The 22,929-nt window shown below is 37.8% G+C and overlaps 1 protein-coding gene across 2 annotated transcripts; it reads right to left on the bottom strand.

Annotated features, from left to right (window-relative positions):
- Positions 1 to 13,511: 13,511 nt before the first annotated feature.
- LOC117302137 (2'-5'-oligoadenylate synthase 1A-like) lies at positions 13,512 to 21,962 on the bottom strand. Of its 2 annotated transcripts, XM_033785942.1 has the most exons (6): positions 21,474 to 21,962; positions 17,755 to 18,050; positions 16,330 to 16,618; positions 15,646 to 16,021; positions 14,628 to 14,700; positions 13,512 to 13,992 (listed from the first exon to the last, which is right to left on the bottom strand). In XM_033785942.1, the coding sequence occupies exons 2-6, from the start codon at positions 18,034 to 18,036 to the stop codon at positions 13,924 to 13,926; spliced, it is 1,089 nt and encodes a 362-aa protein (XP_033641833.1). In that variant the 5' UTR covers positions 18,037 to 18,050; positions 21,474 to 21,962; the 3' UTR covers positions 13,512 to 13,923. The 2 variants fall into 2 exon arrangements, with proteins under 2 accessions (XP_033641833.1, XP_033641834.1); XM_033785943.1 differs by lacking the exon at positions 17,755 to 18,050.
- Positions 21,963 to 22,929: the final 967 nt, after the last annotated feature.

Raw genomic sequence — 22,929 nt, forward strand, 5'->3', positions numbered from 1 at the left:
TGTGTGTATCTCAATTTGGAATAGCGCCACCAACAGTTCTCGTCAGGTAAGGCTTTGCCATCACTAAAGCGCTCCCACTACGCCATCCCCATTATTTTGATCCTCGCATTACCTTTCCTACTTTGAGCTTTGTTTTTGGCTGTATTCATTTGATACTAAGCATTGATTAACAAGGTCCTTCCAGTTTGTTTGCAATTAGAGTTTTAATTTAAACATAAACTGAAAGGCGAGGCTTAATCTAGCCCCACCCCTTTAACAAGGTTGTGGACGAAAGTTTTAAAGTTCCACCCGTAAATGTTCCAAAATGAGAAGCAATTTCAGCGACTTTTTATAAAAACTTTTCCGAGTACCAAACTACATTGTCAAAGATTTCTTATATCTATGTGCACCTTGATTATTTTAAAAAGTTTATAGGAGTGGTGACAATACAGTTAGCCTATAATAATTTAAACGAAGCTCTGAATTTATTTTATTGTAAGAAAATCAAAAGGGATCCACAAAGAATAATGCAAGACACGTAACTAACTATAAACATAACTTAAATAAACTGAGGACAACACGAATAAGAGACTTTTGAAACAATTATTTTTTTCTTTTCGAACGAGCATTGTATGTTTTATTTACACAAAGAAATTAAACCAACCAAAATTATAATGAAACTCTTAAATAGACCTTTACAATAATTAGTCCACAAAGTTGACAAAAAGACAACTAAAAAACTAGTAGCTCTATTATTATTGGTCTTTTGGCAAAATTGTTGCAAAATGGTTGCTATTATTATACACAATTTTTTAGAAGTGTCAACTTTTAAGTTTTAGAGAAAGGAAGTGATTTTTTCTGTGCATTTTCATTGATTTCATCAATTATCGTTGAATTTCAGTAATCAATAGTGAACATTGTTATTCTATTATAATGACTATTATTAGTGTTGCGGTTTAAATTAAAGAAGTTAATTTGGAGATAAAAATAATAGTTGTTTGGGTGCAAACTAGTGATGTTTGTGATTGTGTTCACTAATACCGATTTTTCTTTTTTACTGATAACTGCATGGCTGATTAATAAAGAAACTGTGCCTATTGGGTAGTCTCTCTAGGTGCTATTGGTTTTGATTGTAGAGAGCTGTGACAAAAACAGATTCCAAAGTTGCAAGTTGACTCAAGCTAATGTTTTCCATTTTGAGAGCTGGTATTATTTTGTTTTAAAAGTTTTAATCTTTTTGTTAAAGACTCATCATCAATCCATAACTTATGACTACAATTTAAAAATGCAATAAAGTGCAAAAGTGGCTAAAGAATTTTTGTTTTTTCTTCAAGGATGATTATTGTCCAACTCTCTGATTCATGTTTGTAAAGGCATATCTCTAAGAACCCTTCGTGCATTTTAGAAGAATGAACACCCAAAATAATCTAACATAAATAGGCATTTTTTAAACAACAAAATTACATTTTTAGAAACTAGTCTTAAAATATACAGACTATTTTATCATGGTTTGACCATCTAGTGCCCTGTGTTCAATTTAGATATCAAAGCTCTTATTCTCATTGCATATTAAGGAGCCAGACTATTTTTATCCCAGCCTCAGTTTAGCTAATTATACGAATTGATTAGGGGAGGAAAAGATGGTTGCAACTTGATAAAAGTATGTAGATTCTTATTATGGTGCGGCCATCTTAGTTTTCTGCTATTCGCTTAATCAATATCACCAAACTGAGGGTGAAATGAGAATAGTCTGGTTCCTTTTTGTACACTGAATACTATAGCATCTGTATCTGTTATTGGATACGGGTAACATGACCAAGATGGTGGCAGCATGACAAAGGTTTATGTCTACAAGGCTGTGTCCGACGTGGCGGCTACAGTTATGGCTACGACTAGTTTTGACATCATCATGCATTGAAGTATAAGAATTCACCCTTATAACTGTCAAAGCCATAACTGTTTGTAGCTGCCAATTCAGATACAGCCCAAGGCTCTAGTTGTCACTTCAGGGCCCGATTTCATAGAGCTGCTTAGCACAAAAGTTTGCTTAGCGGTACAAACAACAACAAAGTTTCCATTTGTTGCATATTATAGGCCAATTGCTTGTTACAGGTATTCAGCTGTTTGCTTATCCTGAAAATCACATGGAAATTTGGTTGGTAATCCTGTTTTTATGAAGGTAACAATTTCATGCTAAGCAAATTTTTGTGCTTAGCAACTCTATGAAATATTGGGCCCAGGAAAGTGCACCCTCATGATCCGGATGATGTTGATCCTCATCTTGATTAGACTTGCTCCAGTCTGAGTATTCAGCTCTTAAGCCCGGAGTTCCATCCCTGTATCTTTGATGTCATATTAGGCTGATGTCCATTGTCAAGAGTCTCTCCCAATCTGTAGATTGAAAAAAATTTAACCATTAAATTATTGTTAGATCACTCTCACTGTCTGTGAGGTTGGCTAACAGAATCTGAAAAGTACCTCCTCCATCCCAACGCAAAGTTTTAATTTCTGGACCCGAGCTCTGGCATTGTCCGCAGCAGGGTTTCATTCTCGGTCATGACACTTGTGCCCTTAAGCAATGCACTTGATCTTAATATTATTGCTTTGTTTAAGTTGGAAAGATGATGTGAAGGGGATATCCTGTTTCAGCCCCAGGAGTAAGTGGCAACGTTTCCCCTGGTGAAAGTTTAGTGTAGCCCTCACCTTGAAGTAGCCATCAAGCTAGGTTTCCTTGTGATATTAGGCGATTTCTCACAAAAAGGTGTTTTTTTTAAATAAAAAATTAATGGGTATGTCTTGATCCAATATTCAGTCCTATGCCTGTGAGATTAATTGTGGACTATTATTTCCAACTGTTTGTATTAATTTGTATCCAAACAACCGAGGTGAGAGATAGTGTCAAGTAAGTTTCAATTCAGAGAAAGCATTCTAGAACTTTGAAAACTCAATTCAAACTGTTCTTAGCGCAAACATCATTGCGAAGTGAAAAGTTGTTCCTCTGAAAACTTCAAGTCCCATGTGTAGGAGAGTTTGTGGATATAATGGGATACTTCACGCATCTTGGGGTGATCGAGGGCTCTTGTTTGGTAATTCTCTTTCAAACTTTACATTGTATAAATTTAAATTGTAAAGAGAATTGAATAGCCTGTTGCAAACAATTTTAACAAATGGACCACTGTATAAATGCAAAAAAAAAGTTAATGGCCTGATGTTTCGTTACTAGCAGAGTCTTTATCTAGAAGGCTAACAAAAAAGACTCTGCCAGGGTTGAAACTTTAGGCCATTAACTATTTTCTGCAATAATTTAAACTAATACTTTACCTATTTCCCTGCTTAAGTTCAAACTGCTAGACTGATCAATGAAGTAGCATCACCTCCGGTATCTGTGCTAATGAAGATGTTCTGAAGACAAACAAGAAAAAGCTGATAGTTATAAACCATACATTTATCAACTAAGTTGAACTTTTTTCAGTTGCTCAAGAATTTCTGTTCAATGTCTGTGAACTTATCTGTGGACTACTACTTCCAATTGTTTTTAGCAAGTTATCAAAATAACTGGAGTTGAGAGGTATAGTTTGTTGAATAAATTTTAGTAAAAACTTCCATCCAAATATTTCTAACATCAACTTTAGGGTTGCTCCTTTGAAGATTTCAAATCCAATGTGAGAGGTTAATTTTTTGTTATGATTGCCTCCAAGTTTGTGTACCATAATAGCTTGGGTGAGAAATAGTTTGAAAAAAAACTCCTTTGGTAATTTACTTCTGTGAAAGAGTTTGTAGATTGTTTTTCAGATTGGAGAAGTTTAAATTCAAGCACTTTAGAACTCATAAATTCAATCTAAGCTTTCAATTGATCGCGAACATCTTTAAGAATTGATGATCAGTTAAGTTGCTTCTTTGACGATTTTAAGCCCAGTGTGTGGGAGATTCAGTTTGTGGATGCTTTCATGATTCTTACTGTTTGTATCAATCTACTCCAAACAGCGCGGGATGAGAGCTCTTATTTGGTAATTCTCTTCCAGTCAAACTTAACCTTGTAATAAACTTTAACTTAATACTTTACCAATTCCCTGTCATGCCTGAAATTCAAACTGCCAGACTGCATCACCTCATCTAGTATCTGTTCTCTGAAGAGAAACAATGAAAAGTTGATGGTTATAAATGATATCTTTACCAACTAATTTCAACTTTTGTTCAGTTGCTTAAGATTTCCATGACAATTGACCATTACCAGTTGTGGACCGTTACTTTCATATACAATTTCAGAAACAACATTTGAACTTCTTGAATTCAATCCAAATATTTTCGACAACAAACTTAGGGTTGCTTCTTTGAGGATTTTAAACTGTGAAATCCAATTGTGGTAGGTTTTAGTTAGTTGATTGCTTCCAACTTTTTGTGTCAATAATCATTTCCAAGTAGCTTGGGCTGAGAGATGGTTCATAGAAGCCCTCTTTTGGCAACTCACTTCTGAGAGATTATTTTGTAAAGAATAGTTTTCTGATTTATAAAAATCAATCCGAACACTTTTAACAGCAAACACTTTTAAGAAGTGAAATCAGCTTAGTTGATCCTCTGAAGATTTTAAGTCCAAAGCGTTGGAGATTTAGTCTGCGGGTGATTGCTTCTAATCCCAGCAGATTTGGGTTGGAGCTCTTAACAATTCTCTCCCAGTCAAACCTTGTAATACTTATAATGATACAATACCGAATTCCTTGCCAGGCCCACAGTTGAAACTGGCAGACTACGTCAATGAAGAGCAGTCCTAGAGCAGTCCATCAGCTCAGGTATTCGATCTGCCAATGAAGAAGGTCTGAAGAAGTTATTGAAAAAAGGGTACATTTATAAACCATCTTGACCAATCGAGATGAACGCAAATTCGTTGCTTTTGGAAAGATTTTCTCAGTCCAATGCCAAAGGACTTATTGTGGAGCACTGCTTCCAAGTGCTTCCAATATAAATCTTAACAACTTGAGATGAGAAATAGTTTGTAGAATACTTTTCAGTTAAAAGAAAGCATTTTAGAACTTACAATTGTGCCATCATAATTTAATAAAAGCAGCTTAGGGCCAGAGCAGGTTCCTAAAAGCTCATTTGTGGTCAATCACCAACATTTTATAATAACCTTGTAACTTAAACTGATACAATACCCAACTTCCTGCCACGCTTGAAGTAAAACTGCCAGGCTGCATCAACATCTGTATCTGAAAAAAAAAAGTTCAGAGGAATTATAAACCATGTCTAGTTGAACTTCCCTGTTACTTACCCAAACGTATACGTTACCCGAATTCCTGCCACCTTGAAGTGAAAACTGCCAGACTGCATCAACGAAGAGTATCTGAAAAAAACCAAAGTTCAGAAGAATTATAAACCATGTCAAGTTGAACTTCCCTGTAAAACTTACCCAAACTTACAAACTTAGCTGTAGGCAGTGAATGAGACAACCGTAATTATGTGGTAGGAGTATGGTTTAAGGATTGGCTAAACCATACTATTACCTCATACCTTACTAGTCATCTCTACCTGGTCAACAACCTACAAGGTTGAAGTTCCATCTGCTGGATGGAATCAAGTTGCAATCTGTAAAAAAAAATAAAAATTATTAGTTGTGAAATAGGAAAGTGATTTCTTGAAATGAAAGAGAAAAACGGGGGTTACTGCTGCGAAAAGAAAGGTGGTTATTGCTGTGAAAAGAACGGTTGTTATTAGGAACGTCTATACCTTGACCCTACTCCTAGAACTATTTCGGTTTCGTCCGCTATCGTCTCCCGTAAGACGATAAGGACAAAACTGAAATAGTTCTAGGACCTGACCTGACCTGACCTTACCTATGATCAGGTGATACTTAACCTGTTTGGCAATCAATGTGGACTTCCGGTTGTTCAAAACATCTCTATCTGGTACATCATTAAGGCCCGGTCAAACAGGCCCCGATAACGAGAACGATAAAAATGCACGCCCTCGATTGGTTGAAATGCTCCACGCAGAATAAGCCCACGCTCATTCAACCAATCGAGGGCGTGCAATTTTATTGTTCTCGTTATCGGGGCCTGTCTGTGTAACCAGGCCTTTAGACTTCACACCACCAGCCAGAGCGTCTCATCTCTACTTTTAGCCCTCAATGAAGGAAAAAGTGTCGTGGAGCTGTTGAAAAACAACACTTACATTCTAGGCCTTCTCTAGGCTTTACTCTATGCCTTCTGTAACCACCTACCATTATACATACCAAAATCACCTTTACATCATGGGATGTCTTCTTCATCTTTGTTTGATGTTTCTTCTTCAGTTCTTGTTTCTAGAACTTTTTTTTCTTTTCCGCTCGCTTTGCAACATAATTATTGCCTGCCTGCAGCACAGCGCTCTTAAAAGTATTGGAATTTGTTTCTTTCAAAAATTAACTGTGATTACTGTTTATTTCTATCAGTCGATACAATTTATCCAGCAGAAATATTTAACGATTAATTTACCTCAAATAAATTGGCCTTTTAAATATCACTAGCTGAAAGATTATTGACTGATTAGCGCAAACTACAAATGTGACATGTTGACATGGTTTGACACTAATGGGGAGCATCTTAAATGTGGGAAATAATTTTATTTTTGTCAAGTTCACCTTGAATTGTTATTTTGTTTCTAGTAACACAAAGCTTAGTCAGTTTGTGCGCTAGTCACATACTGGTTTATCATTGTGAATAATTTGTGCTTTTATTGACTTTTTTGTTGCTTTGAGAAAAAAAACTTTCAGTGAAAATGTTCTAATAAGCCTATTACTTCATTTAGAAGTTCATGACAGGGTATTTAATAATGCATTGTCATAGAAAAACTTTACACAAAAGGTTGTTAATTATAGAGAACCTACTATTTTGAATCAAGTTCTTGTCTAGGTGCATTTCCTTAAGACTTTTTAAAATAATTCTCAAATTTAATAACTGAATGCAATAAGGGTCCCTATAACTGAACATTTTATGGCTAAATTATCAAATTAATTATGCCAATGTACTCTAAAATGTCAACAAAGTAAGGTCGTCATCAGAATCTTCCAAACCCAGGAAAATGCTCCAAGAGAAATTATTTTACTTTTTAAGGCATCACTCTGGCTACGACCAAAATGCCCTCAAAATCAAGAAAACCGGATCAGCAAAAACTGTGGATGGCTTCACCATTGACAATATTAGTAGACAACATCAACAAGTACTGAAGCGAGTGAGGATAAGAGAGGAACCCTGCTTGTTATTATTGGGGGAAGAATGTGGTTATTGATCTAGATGCTTACCAATAAAACATGCCTTGTTTTGAGGGCTGGAGAACTTTAAAATCTTTAAAAAGATCTTAAAGTTTTCCACTCCTCAATGATGACGTTATTGAAACTGTTATGTAGCTGTTGAAAAACAACACATTAAAAGTTCTGGGCCTACTCTATGTCCCTCTAACCACTTACCATTATACGTACCATAATCACCTTTAACATCAAGGGGTGTCTTCATGTTGTCTTTATCTCCGTTTCTTCTTCTCTCTGCTCCATTTTTTACTTTGAGGCGTGTCTTCTTTGGCCTTTTCTTTTTTGTCCTTAATTTTGGTTTCGCTCACTTCTCAATGTAGTGCCCTAAATATATTTTAATTTTTTTGTGTGAAAATTTAATTTTTATATAATAATATTGTCTATTCAATTTGATGAAATTGTTTTCATCAGAAATATTAAACGATTAATTTAGCATATCTAAATTAAACTTTTTAATATTCCTTACTATAACAATTCATCATCTACTAAGGTGTACTAGTATTTGTTTTAGTCTTACATGATTTTAAACTAATTTCGGGAGCATAAGGGAAACTGTTGCCTGGGCCGAGTTGAAGTCTTTGCTTCTCTTTTTTTTTAGGGGGGGGGGGGGCTCACTTCTGAATGCCTGCAAGCAGCACTCTGGTAACATGTATTTTTAATTTGATTTTGCTCAATAAATCTATTTCACACAATGAATTGATGAAATTTATTCATCAGAAATGTTAACTGTTTAATTAAGCTTATGTTAATTACACTGGTGGTTTTTTTTTTACATTTTGTTTGTACAAAACTTAATTCTGGAAAAAAAATAATTTAGGCTAAACTTTTTTTTAGTAATGTATTTAATATTCCCATTTTATTTAGAACTTCAGTAGTTGGGATGTTTTTATGAAAACAAACTTTATAATTTCTGGGAAAAAAAAAAACAATTGAGATGATTTTTAATGTTTCTTTATTTGAATTGGGATTTGACTATGAACTGTTTAAAACAATTATTTTCTTTTTGGTATAAATCAAACTTTAAAGAGTCTCTAAGTGAACATTTTTTTTCAGATTTAATCATGCCAATTTGAAGCTTTAGAATGACAACAACATGAAGTCACAAGCTTCTTCCAAACCCCGGGAAATGTTCCAAGAAATTGTTGTTTACAGGCATCACTCTGGCTACGACCAAAATGCCCTCAAAGCCAAGAAAACCGGATCAGGAAAAGAGTGGAAGGCATCACCATTGACAACAGTGGACAACATCAACAAGTACCGCGATAAAAATCATGTTATTATTGGGGAGGAATGGGGTTAGATTTTCGCTTACCACTTAACGTCATCTTAATGATCTTGTCTTACCACCGTTGACGACTTGTTGTAGCCACACCCATACCACACAATCCACAGATAACAGTTTCAAAGTTCTGACAACAGTCAGACAAAGTGTTCAGTTCTAAAACTCAAACTAAAGAGTCACTTTTTACAAGTTCTTTTTTTTTGTCACTGGGACGACTTCTTTTCACTGGGACGACTTCTACCAACTCGGACGACCTCAAGCACGTTGGACGACTTCGCCGAACCCATACCACACAATCCATAGATCTTCTGTCTTCACCCATTTGGGCATAACCGCTTCAAAGTTCTGACAACAGTCAGCAAAAAGTGTGCATAAGATAACAGTTCTCAAATTCAATATCGCAAGTCCCCTTTTCAGGGTAAATCAGTTATTCTGTCCAGGGTAGAGCTTCTCATACCAACTTGACGGAGCTCGCAAGCAAAAAGCGAAAGCTCAACAGGAGAGTGTGAGTCCATTTGAAAGAAGTTCATTTCATACAGTTCTCTGGTTGTCTTTATAGCAGAATTTAAACAAACTCCTGGAACTTTCCAGCCCTACTCGCAAGCTCAACATCGAAGTCAGCTCATAACACCAGCAGGTTGGTTGAATATGCCGGTGACAATTATTCTGTCTAACTTCGAGGAATTCTCAACCCAGCGAAAACTCCGAGGGAGTTCTCAAGCGGGTCGTAAACTCGACTGCAAAATTAGACCAATGTGAGATTTTGCTCATAAAAAGACTCTAGTGAAACTTGACCAAAAGTCTTCATATTCAGAAGTCATTTTTACTAAAGTTTTACCTTCAGGAATTCGTAGGTAATGTCCACAATATGCAAAGGGTCTATTACAGTTTGTTTCAGTAATAAAAGAGCGAAACAACTGTGAAAAAGTTCATCCGATAAACGAGGTCCAAATGATCCAGCCGTGAAGAGTCGCCATGCTGCCCGTCCGCTGTCCCGTGCAAAACTAAACCATGCGGTCTTTGCTGTGCCTGGATTTCTATGCTAAAAGCAAGGAGTCATTTTCCATGCTAAAAGCGCAAGGGGCGATAAATTTGCATAACAATGAAGACTGCTCTGGCACGCGCGCACCTGGATTGGTTTAGTAGCAGTCTCGACCAATCACAACGTGTGTCTGGTCCAATAACAACGTGCGGAATTTCTGGGGAGTGAAGAAATCTCAACCCAAAAGGAATAATTATTAGCCCCGCCCTGTCTGTCTAACGAGGCAATTTACATGCAATTCAGTTTCAGGCAATGTAGCCATTGAATTGAATCTTCAGTTGTCATTATTGTCCTGGGGATTAGTGAGTTACAGTTAAAAGAATGTCCACTGTACATAATCCGAAGTGTTCATTGTGCATTCAGTGCAGTTCGGGTTGCCTTCAAGTTGACCTGACATAAGTCATGACAACGTTGTAGAATACAAGCTTCTTCGTATATGGACCATTCAGTGTCATCACTAGTTATGGTTAACACTCACAAATGGAAGAAAACACAGTCTTACATTTTTATATTTAATTAGAAGAGAGTTTGCACTGTCTGGTTTTCGAGGGGCACGTCTCAAACCATGTTCACATATTATTTTATATCTCCAAAGTAAGGTGGAAATTGTGAAACACTGTAAACATTTCCCTTTCGAGCAGTTAGTATCTCGCCTGCCACAAAAGCTATGGAATGAACAGAGTCACTCTTTGTTAGCAAAATATTTAAAACTCGTTCTATAACCGTACCAAAACATCGCGTCTGTAAAACTGTCCATTGCAAGGGCCCAACAAAATTGGGTGAATATAGAACAATATAGTTTGAAACATTGAGTTATACCCCACCATTGCTACTTACAAGTTTAGAACACTTAACTATTATATTCACGCGACTGACAAGTGATGGGGGGAGGGGGAGGGTGGGGGTCTGTAATTTTGCCCATGCCGTGATGTTTTAAATCACTAATACTGCTCTTAACTTTGCGATCGTAGACTGCACTCTTGTGACGTCTATAAGACCAGTGTCAGATGCAATTGTGTCCGCCATGCAATACTGTCCGTTCCGGCATAATTTATGCAGTCGTGTCCGGGGCTATGCAAAAATCGTCCGGCGGACATGTACATGACTGTACATGTATGACCAATGATAATAAAAGCAAACTGTTGGTTAATATCTGTGGCTAACATTAGTGTTTAGTCTGCCAATGGTTGCTTGCCTCAACATCTGGCGCTACACTCGAGACTTGATTCAAGTCCCGTTCTCGTGCGAGAGGTCCCTAAGCATTAGTCTCCGTCAAAATGTAGCTATTTTGGTCCAATGCAGAGCATCACAAAACATCGTTTTCTGGCGATGGCACGGGATTGGGACTTGAGTCAAGTTTAGTCAACACACTCCAGGCTTGTGAATTACGCCTACGTCAATTCCCGTCCGTATCACCTTTGAAAACACAAACATTACAAAGCACGCTGCAGTCACACGTGGCAACCGAAATTGCAGCTGACATCGACCTTGGACCAATCAAAACACAGATCATTATACGGAAAGCTAGTACGTCACTGCACGTTTTATTCAATGAAATTAATGTATCTATAGCAAATTAAAACTGGTTCTGTAAAACCTATCTTTATTGCGGCTGCGTTCTCCCTGGGTCGACCCCGGTGTGTGGCGTTATTTTTTACCCATGACAAACGTGGGTAATTTTCTGCACACGTTCGACCTGGAAAAAGAAAACCCCACACACCAGGGTCGACCCGGGGTAGCTAATCGAACGCACCCTGCATCGGTTGAGTGTAGCAGGGCGCCACCTCGTGATTAATTCTGCCTAACAATTTTGTACTAAAGGCAGTGGACACTATTGGTAATTATAAAAGACTAGCCTTCACAGTTGGTGTAACTCAACATATGCTTAAAATAACAAACCTGTGAAAATTTGAGCTCAATCGGCCATCGAAGTTGCGAGATAATAATGAAAGAAAAATAACCCTTTTCACACGAAGTTGTGCGCGTTTAGATGGTTGATTTCGAGACCTCAAGTTCTAAACTTGAGGTCTCGAAATCAAATTCGTGGATAATTACTTCTTTCTCGAAAACTATATGGCACTTCAGAGGGAGCCGTTTCTCACAATGTTTTATACTATCAACCTCTCCCCATTACTTGTAATCAAGAAAGGTTTTATGATAATAATTATTTTCAGAAATTACCAATAGTGTCCACTGCCTTTAAACCAGGCACACTGTCCATGCAAATGACTAAAATATATTCTCATTTTCCTTCTTCTTTTGTGTATAGGTGGCAGTCCATAACGTACGCCAGCAATGGCATGGCTTGTCTCAGCATTAGTGTACATGATCACTAAGATGTTATAAGCATGACAACTGTACGCCACAACCAGCTGTTGGAAAGGATCTCCAATTAATAGTTGCACCTGGGAATTTTGCTCACAGATCTTCCATACAAAACCTGGGCACCGTTCGTTAAAAATTATAGACAACAATTTTGGATCCTTTGGCCTTGGCTACAAATGTCTTCAGTTAACTTGGGCGGGAAACTCGAATTCTATATCAACTCCACGTGTCTAAATTAGCAAGCTTACTAATACGTGTGTCTGTCCAACTTTATTTCCGTTGTGTCTCGCAGCACACCCTCTCACTGCCCATTAATGTTATCCATGGTCCAGTGTAATTTGAACTGCTTTACATCAGCTGCTTTGTTACATTACAGAGTGGGGTCAAAGGTCATGGTAGGAATACATACTTATATAATTGTTTAGTTTATTATGAACGGTGCAAAACAAAACCTACTTTACAAAAATGGTATCGAACGTCTTTCGCTTTATCGGGGGTAATGTTATCCATGGTGAAGTGCAAGTTGAATCGGCAAGGCTATAATGACACATTACAGAGCGTCGGTCGAAGGTCATAGGAATAAATACTTATTTAATAATCTTGGTTTATTTGTAAATGAATTGTACAAAACAAAACCGACTTTTAAAGAAATGGCAGGAAGTCCACTATACTCCCGAGGATTTTAATAGAAAAGCATATTTATATGTTAAGCAGATACGTTGGATTCGATTATTAGCTACGGCACATGTTTTTTTAAAGTTTTTTTTAACGAATACATTGCGTAATAATTTTATGATTCATAGAGTGATTGATGGACATTAAACTTCGATTTGGCACTGCTCACTTTTTTTCGTAATTATTATCAAAAATAAACGCCCTTTGGTTGAAGGAAATGCCTCTGTGGTGTCCAAAAAGTTATTTATCAAATGACTTATTCCAAAAATAAATAAATATTGAGAATACAGTTTAGTAGCCTTTCAAGTTAAAGTTATGTATAGACGTTGTACTAAAATAGGCTTACTGTATGTGTTTTCATTATAACAATCGGAATACTTTATCAAGCAATTTTTATTCTTATTTTGGTGTACTAAATCAAAAGGCCCAATCAAATCTCAATTAGTCCTAACTGTTACATTTTCTTCCCTTTTTTTCGTCAGTTTTTTTTTCTCTTGTGCCTTAGTTTCCATACCTCCAAAACATCCGATGGATGCTAATAAAGCCATTTTGAGATATGGTGGACACACTTGTATGACACATGAAGAATTACATTGTGTTGTGATACTTTGCAACTGAAACGAATTGTGGACACTATTGGTAGTTGTCAAAGACTAGTCTTCTCACTTGGTGTATCTCAACATATGCGTAATATAACAAACCTGTGCAAATTTGAGCTCAATTGGTCGTCGAAGTTGCGAGATAATAATGAAAGACAAAACACCCTTGCCACACGATGTTGTGTGCATTTAGATGGTTGATTTCGAGACCTCAAATTCTAAATCTGAGGTCTCGAAATCAAATTCGTGGAAAATTAATTCTTTCTCGAAAACTATGTTACTTCAGAGGGAGCCGTTTCTCACAATGTTTTATACCATCAACCTCTCCCCATTACTCATCACTATATTAGGTTTTATGCTAATAATTATTTTGAGTAACTACCAACAGTGTCCACTGCCTTTTACTGTTATTATCTACTTATTTGTAATTTGACAGCATTCTTGAGTGCTCCACTACAGAAGGCCTTGTCCTTCTCTCGGATGACACCCCCATACTCTATCGCCTTGTATATGGTAAATTGAAATAAATTTTTGTATGAATGAAAAGAAGAAGGAAAAAACCAACCAACAAACAAACAACCGTTTCGCTGAATTTGTCTGTATACACCCAAACCAAAACAGTGCAATCATAATAGTGTCCGCCACATCTCAAAAAGGCTAATAATTTGCCCTGTTTTGTTGCATATGGTAGTGAAATGAAAACAAAAACCTATTACCATCGGTGGGCGCGATATTCTCCCATTTATGGCCACACGGTGACGCTTTTCAGGAGGTCTGTCTTGAGGGTTCTTTTGGCAGCTGAGGCTAATACCTGCATGGTTAGAATTATAACACTGCGTGAGTCCCATTGTAGATCCCTCCCCCCAACAGAAAACTGTGTAAACAAACTTAAAGCGCCCTCTTTTGAATCATCCTCCTTCAGTCCATGTTTAAAGACACTGGACACTAGTGGTTATTGTCAAAGACCAGTCTTCGCACCTGGTGTATCTCAACATATGCATAAATTATTAACAAACCTGTGAAAATTTGAACTCAATCGGTCGTCGAAGTTGCGAGGTATTAACGAAAGAAAAAACACCCTTGTCACACGAAGTTGTGTGCGTTTAGATGGTTGATTTTGAGACCTCACATTCTAAATCTGGGGTCTCGAAATCAAATTCGTGGAAAATTACTTCTTTCTCGAAAACTATGTCACTTCAGAGGGAGCCGTTTCTCACAATGTTTTATACCATCAACCTCTCCCCATTACTCGTTACCAAGTAAGGTTTCATGCTAATAATTGTTTTGAGTAATTTCCAATCGTGTCCACTGCCTTTAATTTCAAATTGTAGTGTACAGAATCTCTGATGGACAGCTTTCCATATGACACTATAGACTAATGACACCATAACATACTTAAAAACACACTGTTCGTGCATTTATCAGCCATTTATAACATTGGCTTACCTCTATGTTGTCCTCCAGATGGTACATGTAACAAACGTTGTTCGTCGGATTTGCTGGGTCCAAAACGATTGGGCTATGGGGGGGGGGGGGGTACACGTCATAAGTTAAAGAGCATGATTGTAGTAAATAAAAACAGACAGTGCCAATTCTCATGAGCATTGTGCAAGTACTAAATTGCATTCATTAGCACTGAGGGTGGTACCCGAGGTCCAACGATAAAGCAGCAGAGTGCGTGTTCGACGCCTTAATTCCATAGGATTCAAGCCTTGTGAATGGTGTTTCTGGGTACTAGACTTACTCAGTCGTGCTGTTTTCATGTTAATGATGTCACTTAGTACTTAGCGAAATCAGCAAAGAACTCGTGACCCCATTATTAGGTTGACAGGGTCCCTGAAACTTATTGCTTTATGTTAATTAAAATGTCCATATTCATGAGGAAAAGCGTGATGTTTCTGGCCAGGCAGAATCTCAATTCTTATTTTAAAGGCACTGGACACCTTTTGTAATATTGTAAAAGACCAGTATTCTCACTTGGCATGTATCCCAAACATATGCATAAAATAACAAATTTACACTCTTGGTCATCGAAGTTGTAAGAGAGCAAAGAAAGAAACGAAAAGAACACCCTTGTTGCACAAAAATTGTGTGCTTTCAGATGCCTAATAAAACGCTTCAGGCCTGAAGTCTTTCAATATTAATATTGAGTAAGAAAAAACCTCTTTCTCAAAAACGATGTTACTTTTAACATAGAGGGAGCCGTTTCTCACAATGTTTTATACTTTCAGCAGCTCCATTGCTCGTTAGCAAGTAAGTGTTTGTGCTTATAATTATTTTGAGTAGTTGGCAATAGTGTCCAGTGCCTTTAACGCTCAATCAAATCAGTAAAGTTCACCTTTCCATTTTGAGTTTCCTGAGTTCTTTCGAGTTGATCATCACTGTGCATGTATTTACAAGAAACACGCAGCTCATCAAGAAAAAAAAATGAGATCTTATTTTGACGCTCAACACTTTAGTTTACCTTCTCATGTCGAGTTTCCTGATAATAGTTTCGTTGAGCTGATAATCGACACCGGCCATGTAGCTCCAATAAACACGCAGCCTGTCCAGCTTGGTCAGAACCTCCAAGACGCTCCTCAAACCCTGGGCTTTGCTCAGTGCACTGGGCTCCCGTGCCTTCTCCCACAGGTAGATGGTGATCAACTCCAGAGGGTAGGACTTCTGGAGTTTTTTAGGGAGGAATCTAGACGCCCAATACTTCACCAGACGTATCAACTCCTTCACGTGGTCGGGCTTATCCTTAACAAACCGCCGTCGGTGCTGAACGAATGATGTAGAATAAAGCTGTCTTGTTCCATTCCCGACGTCTAGCATAGTCAGAAAGAGGTAGCGATACGCTGATGGAGAAACAAGAACCAAAAAAGAAGCACCGTTTGGCGACTGTTTCTGAAGATGATAGCATTATTTAAACTAAATACACTTAGCCGATGGAATTTGAAAGATATTTTACAATTTACAAGTAGAATAATTAAAATTATCCACACAAAAATACCTCGAAAGTATGTGGTTTTTCTTTCATTTCGTGAACACTCACGGTCTGCCTTTTTGCAAAGAGCCAAATTTTTGACTCCACAAAAAAAAGAAATTATCGCCCAAAATCCGAAGAAAACGTTTTTTATTACTGTGTTTTCGTTTAACTACTTACACCTTCGATAATTTGGAACGTTATCCGTTGTAGGAAGAACATCGACGTCTATCCATCGACTTCCGACATGTATCTTGAAATTCAACAAGTATTTATCGGATCGTATGATTTGGACGTTCGGCACACCTCGCAAAGTTGACTTTATATCAGAAATGATTCTTAACAGGGTTCTCTTGTACTCTTCTTTTCCAATCTCCGCGATGGGTTTCAGGTATGGTTTGTTGACAAACGCAACCAAATCCACGTCCGATAGATATTTTACCATAGTGCCCTTTCCGAGCGATCCACCCTGCGAATAAAACAAAACAGCTGATTGCATGAACTACATTATAGACCTACCCAATCTTCAAACTGCAACCAATGTAATGGAGCTGTTTAAGCAAAAAAAGTAGCTAAAAGCGAAACAAAATGATAGCAATAATAAAAGATACTTATTAAAAACCTTGCGTAGATCCTCAAAGCGCTTTAAAGGCAGTGGACACTATTGGTAATTACTCAAAATAATTATTAGCATAAAACCTTTCTTGGTGACGAGTAATAGGGAGAGGTTGACGGTACAAAACATTGTGAGAAACGGCTCCCTCTGAAGTGACGTAGTTTTCGAGAAAGAAGTCATTTTCCACGAATTTGATTTCGAGACCTCAAGTTTAGAATTTGAGGTCTCGAAATCAAGCATCTGAAAGCACACAACTTCGTGTGACAAGGGTGTTTTTTCTTTCATAGTTATCTCGCAACTCCGACGACCAATCGAGCTCAAATTTTCACAGGCTTATTATTTTGTGCATATGTTGAGATACACCAAGTGAGGAGACTGGTCTTTGACAATTACCAATAGTGACCGCTGTCTTTAAGTAGACCTACAATTTACAAAGAATAAAAACCAATATTACCAGCCAAAAATTACCAACTATAGTCAACATGTGTCCTCTGTACTTTCTGCTCATATTTGTATAGCAGAAATTGGCTAATGGCTATTTGCTATATTCTTAAACAGCTATATGAAATTGGGCCTTGGTGATAGACAAAAAGAAGCCTACTTGTGTACTCATACAATTGTGTACCCAGAGGCAGTGGACACTATTGGTAATTACTCAAAATGATTATTAGCATAAAACCTTACTTGGTAGTGAGTAATGGGGAGAGGTTGATAGTGTAAAACATTGCGAGAAACGGCTCCCTCTGAAGTAACATAGTTTTCGAGAAATTTTCCACGAATTTGATTTCGAGACCCCAGAATTAGATTTTGAGGTCTCGAAATCAAGCATCTGAAAGCACACAACTTCGTGTGACAGGGGTGTTTCTTCTTTCATTATTCTCTCGCAACCTCGAAGACCAATTGAGCACAAATGTTCACAGGTTTGTTATTTTATGCTTATGTTACCAATGGTGTCCAGTGTCTTTAATATCATCAAGAAATGGTCTCACCTTCACAACTTTACTAACATCGAAGTCAAGAATGTTATCAGAGCAATGCTCGTGTATGTGTTTGACCACACTTTTAATTGCGAATCGGCAGTCCCTTGTGAAGGCATCAGTGCCTTGTTTTATAGTCTCGCTAAACCATTTATCTAGTTCATGCTGAGGCAAACACCAGGGCTCGTCATTCTCCTCACCCGGGTTGGGCTCACCTCCATGGACAACCACTGACAAAAGTTCATCCTGAGACGAGGTTTTGTTCCCGACAAAAAACGACCATATCAAGCCCATTATTTGTTGTCAATCTGTACGGACGAAGTTTAAAAAATAAAACATTGGGAATAATAATAAATGTTAAATTTGCATCGGGGATATTAAAAGAATATTAATTTTGTTTTTTACCTAAACACCGATGTGTGTCAGCACTGTATACTTTAAAGGAACACGTTGCCTTGGATCGGACGAGTTGGTCTATAAAAAGCGTTTGTAACCCTTTTTCATAAAATGCATGTGGTTGGAAAGATGTTTTAAAAGTAGAATACAATGATCCACACAAGTTTGCCTCGAAATTGCGTTGGTTTTCCTTTAACTGTGCGAACTAACACGGAAAAATTTGACTCCCATAAATGGCCGACCGTGTTAGTTGACGAGGTAAAAGGAAAACCGTGCAATTTCGAGGCATGTTTGTGTGGATCATTGTATTCTACTTTTACAACATCTTTCTACCTGTATACATTTTACAACAAACGGTTACAAACGCTTTTCAAAGACCAACTCGCCCGATCCAATGCAACGTGTTCCTTTAAAGCCATTATACACTTTCGGTACAGAAGAAAAATTAGAAGTCCACAGATTTACAAATAATTCACAGGGTTTACAGAAGTTGATGGTGAAAGACTTATCTTGCACTATTATTCCATGAAATGCTTTACTTTTTGAGAAAACATCAACACAATATCAATTCTCGATAGCGAGAATTACGGATTTATTTTAAACACATGTCATGACACGGCGAAACGTGCGGAAACAACGGTGGGTTTTTCCGTTATTTTCTCCCGACTCCTGTGCAAAAAATATCACTACGCATATTGTTACTCGGGTGGGATTTAACATCTATTACATGTATATAGATCGTTGTGGTACCCGCTGCCAAATTATTTATCTCGATACAAATGGAATGGTTATTATTGTCATCAGACCTAGTGAACAAGCCATTACGTTATTTTCAGATTAGTATTCAATCTGAATGAGATGTGTTTATATTCACAGGATCACTCGCGTTCTTAAAGACACTGGACACTATATTAGTAATTGTCAAAGACCAGTCTTCTTACTTGCTGTATCTCAACATATGCATAAAATAACAAACCTGTGAAAATTTGAGCTCATTCGATCATCGAGGTTGCGAGATAACAATGAAAGAAAAAACACCCTTGTCACACGAAGTTGTGTGCTTTCAAGTGATTAATGACCTCAAGTTCTAGATCTGAGGTCTCGAAATCAAATTCGTGGAAAATTACTTCTTTCTCGAATACTACTCCACTTCAAAGGGAGTCGTTTCTCACAAAGTTTTATACTACTAACCTCTCCCCATTACTCTTTCCCAAGGAAGGTTTTATGCTAATAATTATTTTGAGTAGTTACCGATAGTGTCCACTGCCTTTAAAGGTCTGTACCTGAATCTGTATGCACATTTTATTCGTCCACATGTCAAGTCCAACAATAATGAAGGAAGTTCTTCAAGGTGTTTAGTTTATAGGATTCGAACTGCCTCTAGCTACTGGCAATCTCGGTAGTCTAGTTAATAACGACACTGAATTGCAAGGGTCGTGGGTTCGAACCCCACTCGAGTAATATGCATGTGATGTTTTTTTTTTTGTTTTTTTTTACAGGACTCGGGAATGGACTGAGTAAACAGTGCTAACACACATCTGTGTATGGGTTAAAGCTAGCCCTACATAGGACTGTAGTAAAATACTAAAGTATAAGGCCGCCATGGTTAAAGTTAAACCCAAAGTTAACATTAAATCATTGGAATTGGTGCCACATCTCAAGCAAGCCGGACGCATGTTAAATTATTTCCCTTAGTACACCCACGGTATACAACAAAATTCAAAAATGCAACGAGACAAAAAATAACAACTTAACTATTTTTAAAACACACACGCATCCCCCATTAGCGACAATAGCAAAGCATGCTAATTCACAAATCGAACTCATTGGGGGGAGCACAAAATGTTGTTCTTTGTGTTTACAACATGGAGTTATAGAAATGTGTGCATACAGATTCAGGTACCACCTTTAAAGGCAGTAGACACTATTGGTAATTACTCAAAATAATTATTAGCAAAAAACCTTACTTGATAACGAGTAATGGAGAGCTGTTTATAGTACAAAACATTGTGGGAAACAGCTCCCTCTGAAGTAACATAGTTTTCAAAAACGAAGCAATTTCTCACTAAAATATTTGAATTTGATTTCGAGACCTCAGTAGATTTTGTGGTCCCGAAATGAAGCACTAATCGAATGCACCCACAGACCTTTAAATCTGCATGAAACAGCTGCTTGCACCAATGGCTGTATCATAGCCATACCTTCCTCCATTGTATAGCAAAGCCATCTGGTCCAACGACATTAAAAGCACTGAACACCTTCGGTTATTGTCGAAGACCAGTATTTTCACTCTCTCGGTTTATCCCAACATACAATAAAAAACCCTGTAACAATTCATTTGGGCTCAATATTGGTCTTCGAAGAAGCAAACAAATAATGGAAGAAAAGACACCCTTGTTGCACAATGTGTGTGTGTGTGTGGTTTTTTTTATATGCATTAAACATGCGTCAGTTCAGGCCTAAAGTCTTTCTCAGATTCAAATATTTTAGTGAAAAAATTAACTCAAAAAACAACTCAGTTACTTCAGAGGGAGTCGTTTCTCACAATGATGTATACTACGTTACCATGTTTGAGTACCAAACGTCTTCAGTGCCTTCAATTCGCCATTTTGAAGTATGGTTGATAGTGGCACTAGGTTTGGGTAACACCTAAACCAAACAGTGCACTCCTATATATAGTGTCCATCCCTCAAAAAGGCTATAATGGTCAATAATCAACAATAGAGAAAGGTCCACATTTCTCTATGGTTCGATGGGGTTAAAATGCCTACACGGACACAGGGGGGGGGGGGGGGGAGATATCCACGAGTTCACAATAGTATGCAGTCGTGGAAGTGGACCAATTTACCTGAAAGATCTACTCTAATCACTCCATACACTCCTACTAGAAACCTCCGTTCTGCTAGCAAGGACGCCCTTATGTTACCCGTATGTTGCCACCAACATTGCGTACGTATGGTAAACGTGGTTTTCAGTTGGCTGCACCTCATTTTATGGAATAACCTCCCTCTACATATCAAGCTACCACTATCTCAAGTCTCAAGACTCTTCTCAAAACGTTTCTGTTCAATTCATCGTCACACATATTTATTATTCTGTTTCTCTGAGCGCATAGAGACTTTCTTTCTTCTGGATGTGGTAGAGGCGCTATAGAAATGTAGTTGTGATTTATTGTCGTCTACCCGGAAGTGAGGAAGTCAAGTAAGCTAATACATATTTGTGAAAGTAACCAGTTAGAGTTAAATAGTCGTAGCTCGTAACGAGCTACGACTATTTAACTCTAACTGGTTACTTTCACAGATATTTACTAGTACAATTTTAACTGTCAAACTTACTCAAGTATTAGGAGACTGTAGAAACCCTTCTCTTTAACATCCTTCGGCAGCAATTGCAGCTAGTTTTTCTTCTAAAGGCGTGAGCTACTATTATAAAATACCGAACCAAATAAGAGACACTCGTCGTCCTATGTGAACCTAAACACGTCGAACACGATGGTTTGTCCCTTGTGTTCGCTGCCGCTTTGTCATACGGCGTACCAGGCAAAGGAATTTAAAAGCGCCCGAATGAGCTAAAGGGAATTCCCCCTATGTGAAATCGCGCACGGGAGCCCTTGACCTTCTCTAAAACGTCAATAGCTTTCCGTGTACCAACTGAATCGGTGTGTGGGTGTAACGGGTATTTTTACACTCGTGGTAGACTTGTGTACAAGTCGTTATTAGTCGGCGTATTTTTGTCTGCCAGCGCTGCCTATTACAAATACGCAGTCAGACGTCCATGCAACAGTCACAGTGCGATTGTACACTCATGCAACTTTGGGATTGAGGATGACTGTGTGTACCCATGGAGCACCGTCCCCGCAACTAGACCACACCTTAATTACCAGGCAATCTCGGCAGTCCAGTTGGTAAGACACTGCTCTAGAATTGCAAAGGTCGAGGGTTCGAATCCCACTCAAGGAATATGTCTGTGACATTGTTCACATGACTCGTCAGTGCTAACACACGAGAATGGAACTTGAATCAAGTCTATAGGGCTGTGGGTGGTGGCTGACACTTGATGTGTGTGTGTGGGGGGGGGGGGGGGCAGACACTTAAGTATCACGTGATAGCTATAATCGAACTCTCTCGTGTAGTTTTACTCACTCTCTCTGTAGTTTTACTCACTCGTGTAAGCCTAATCCAACACACCCAATGATGCGGGTTTTTCGCAACCCTGATGATTTTTTATTTTATTTCCCATTTCATCTGTTCGTTCGACCATGGGGAATGGGTGGGGCATGCTTTATGGGGAGGGGTTTGAATGTGGGTGGATCAAAAGTGCAATCAATTGTTTATCGAAAATGATTTAGAGGGGAAGACATTACTATTTCTAAGGAACGAAATACTGTTTTGAGGAAATAAAATGATTCTTTATTTTTGTGTATTGCCTTTCTGCTTAATGGCCCCATACTTCAAACAAATCCTCAGACGAAATCATTATTAATTTTAAGAACGTTTAAAGGCAGTGGACACTTGTTGGTAATTCCTCAAAATAATTATTAGCTTTACAAAGCGAGTAATGGGGAGTTATGTAGTTATTAGTATAAAACACTGTGAGAAACGGCTCACTCGGAGTAACGTAGTTTTCGAGAAAGAAGTAATTTTCCACAAATTTGATTTCGAGACCTCATAATATGAGGTCTCGAAATCAAATTTATGAGGACTCGAAATCAAATTTGTGGAAAATTACTTCTTGAGGTCTCGAAATCAAGCATCTGAAAGCACGTGTTTTTTCTTTCATTATTATCTCGCA

This window comes from Asterias rubens, chromosome 18, assembly GCF_902459465.1.
Source record: "Asterias rubens chromosome 18, eAstRub1.3, whole genome shotgun sequence".
Classification (NCBI taxonomy): domain Eukaryota; kingdom Metazoa; phylum Echinodermata; class Asteroidea; order Forcipulatida; family Asteriidae; genus Asterias; species Asterias rubens.

Coding starts and splice junctions, on each gene's coding strand:
- LOC117302137 (XM_033785942.1), bottom strand. CDS start 18,036: ATGGGCTTGATATGGTCGTTTTTTGTCGGGAACAAAACCTCGTCTCAG. Junction 16,022..16,329: donor CGTTCCAAATTATCGAAGGT/GTAAGTAGTTAA, acceptor TTTCTCCATCAG/CGTATCGCTACCTCTTTCTG. Junction 13,993..14,627: donor ATCTGGAGGACAACATAGAG/GTAAGCCAATGT, acceptor CTAACCATGCAG/GTATTAGCCTCAGCTGCCAA.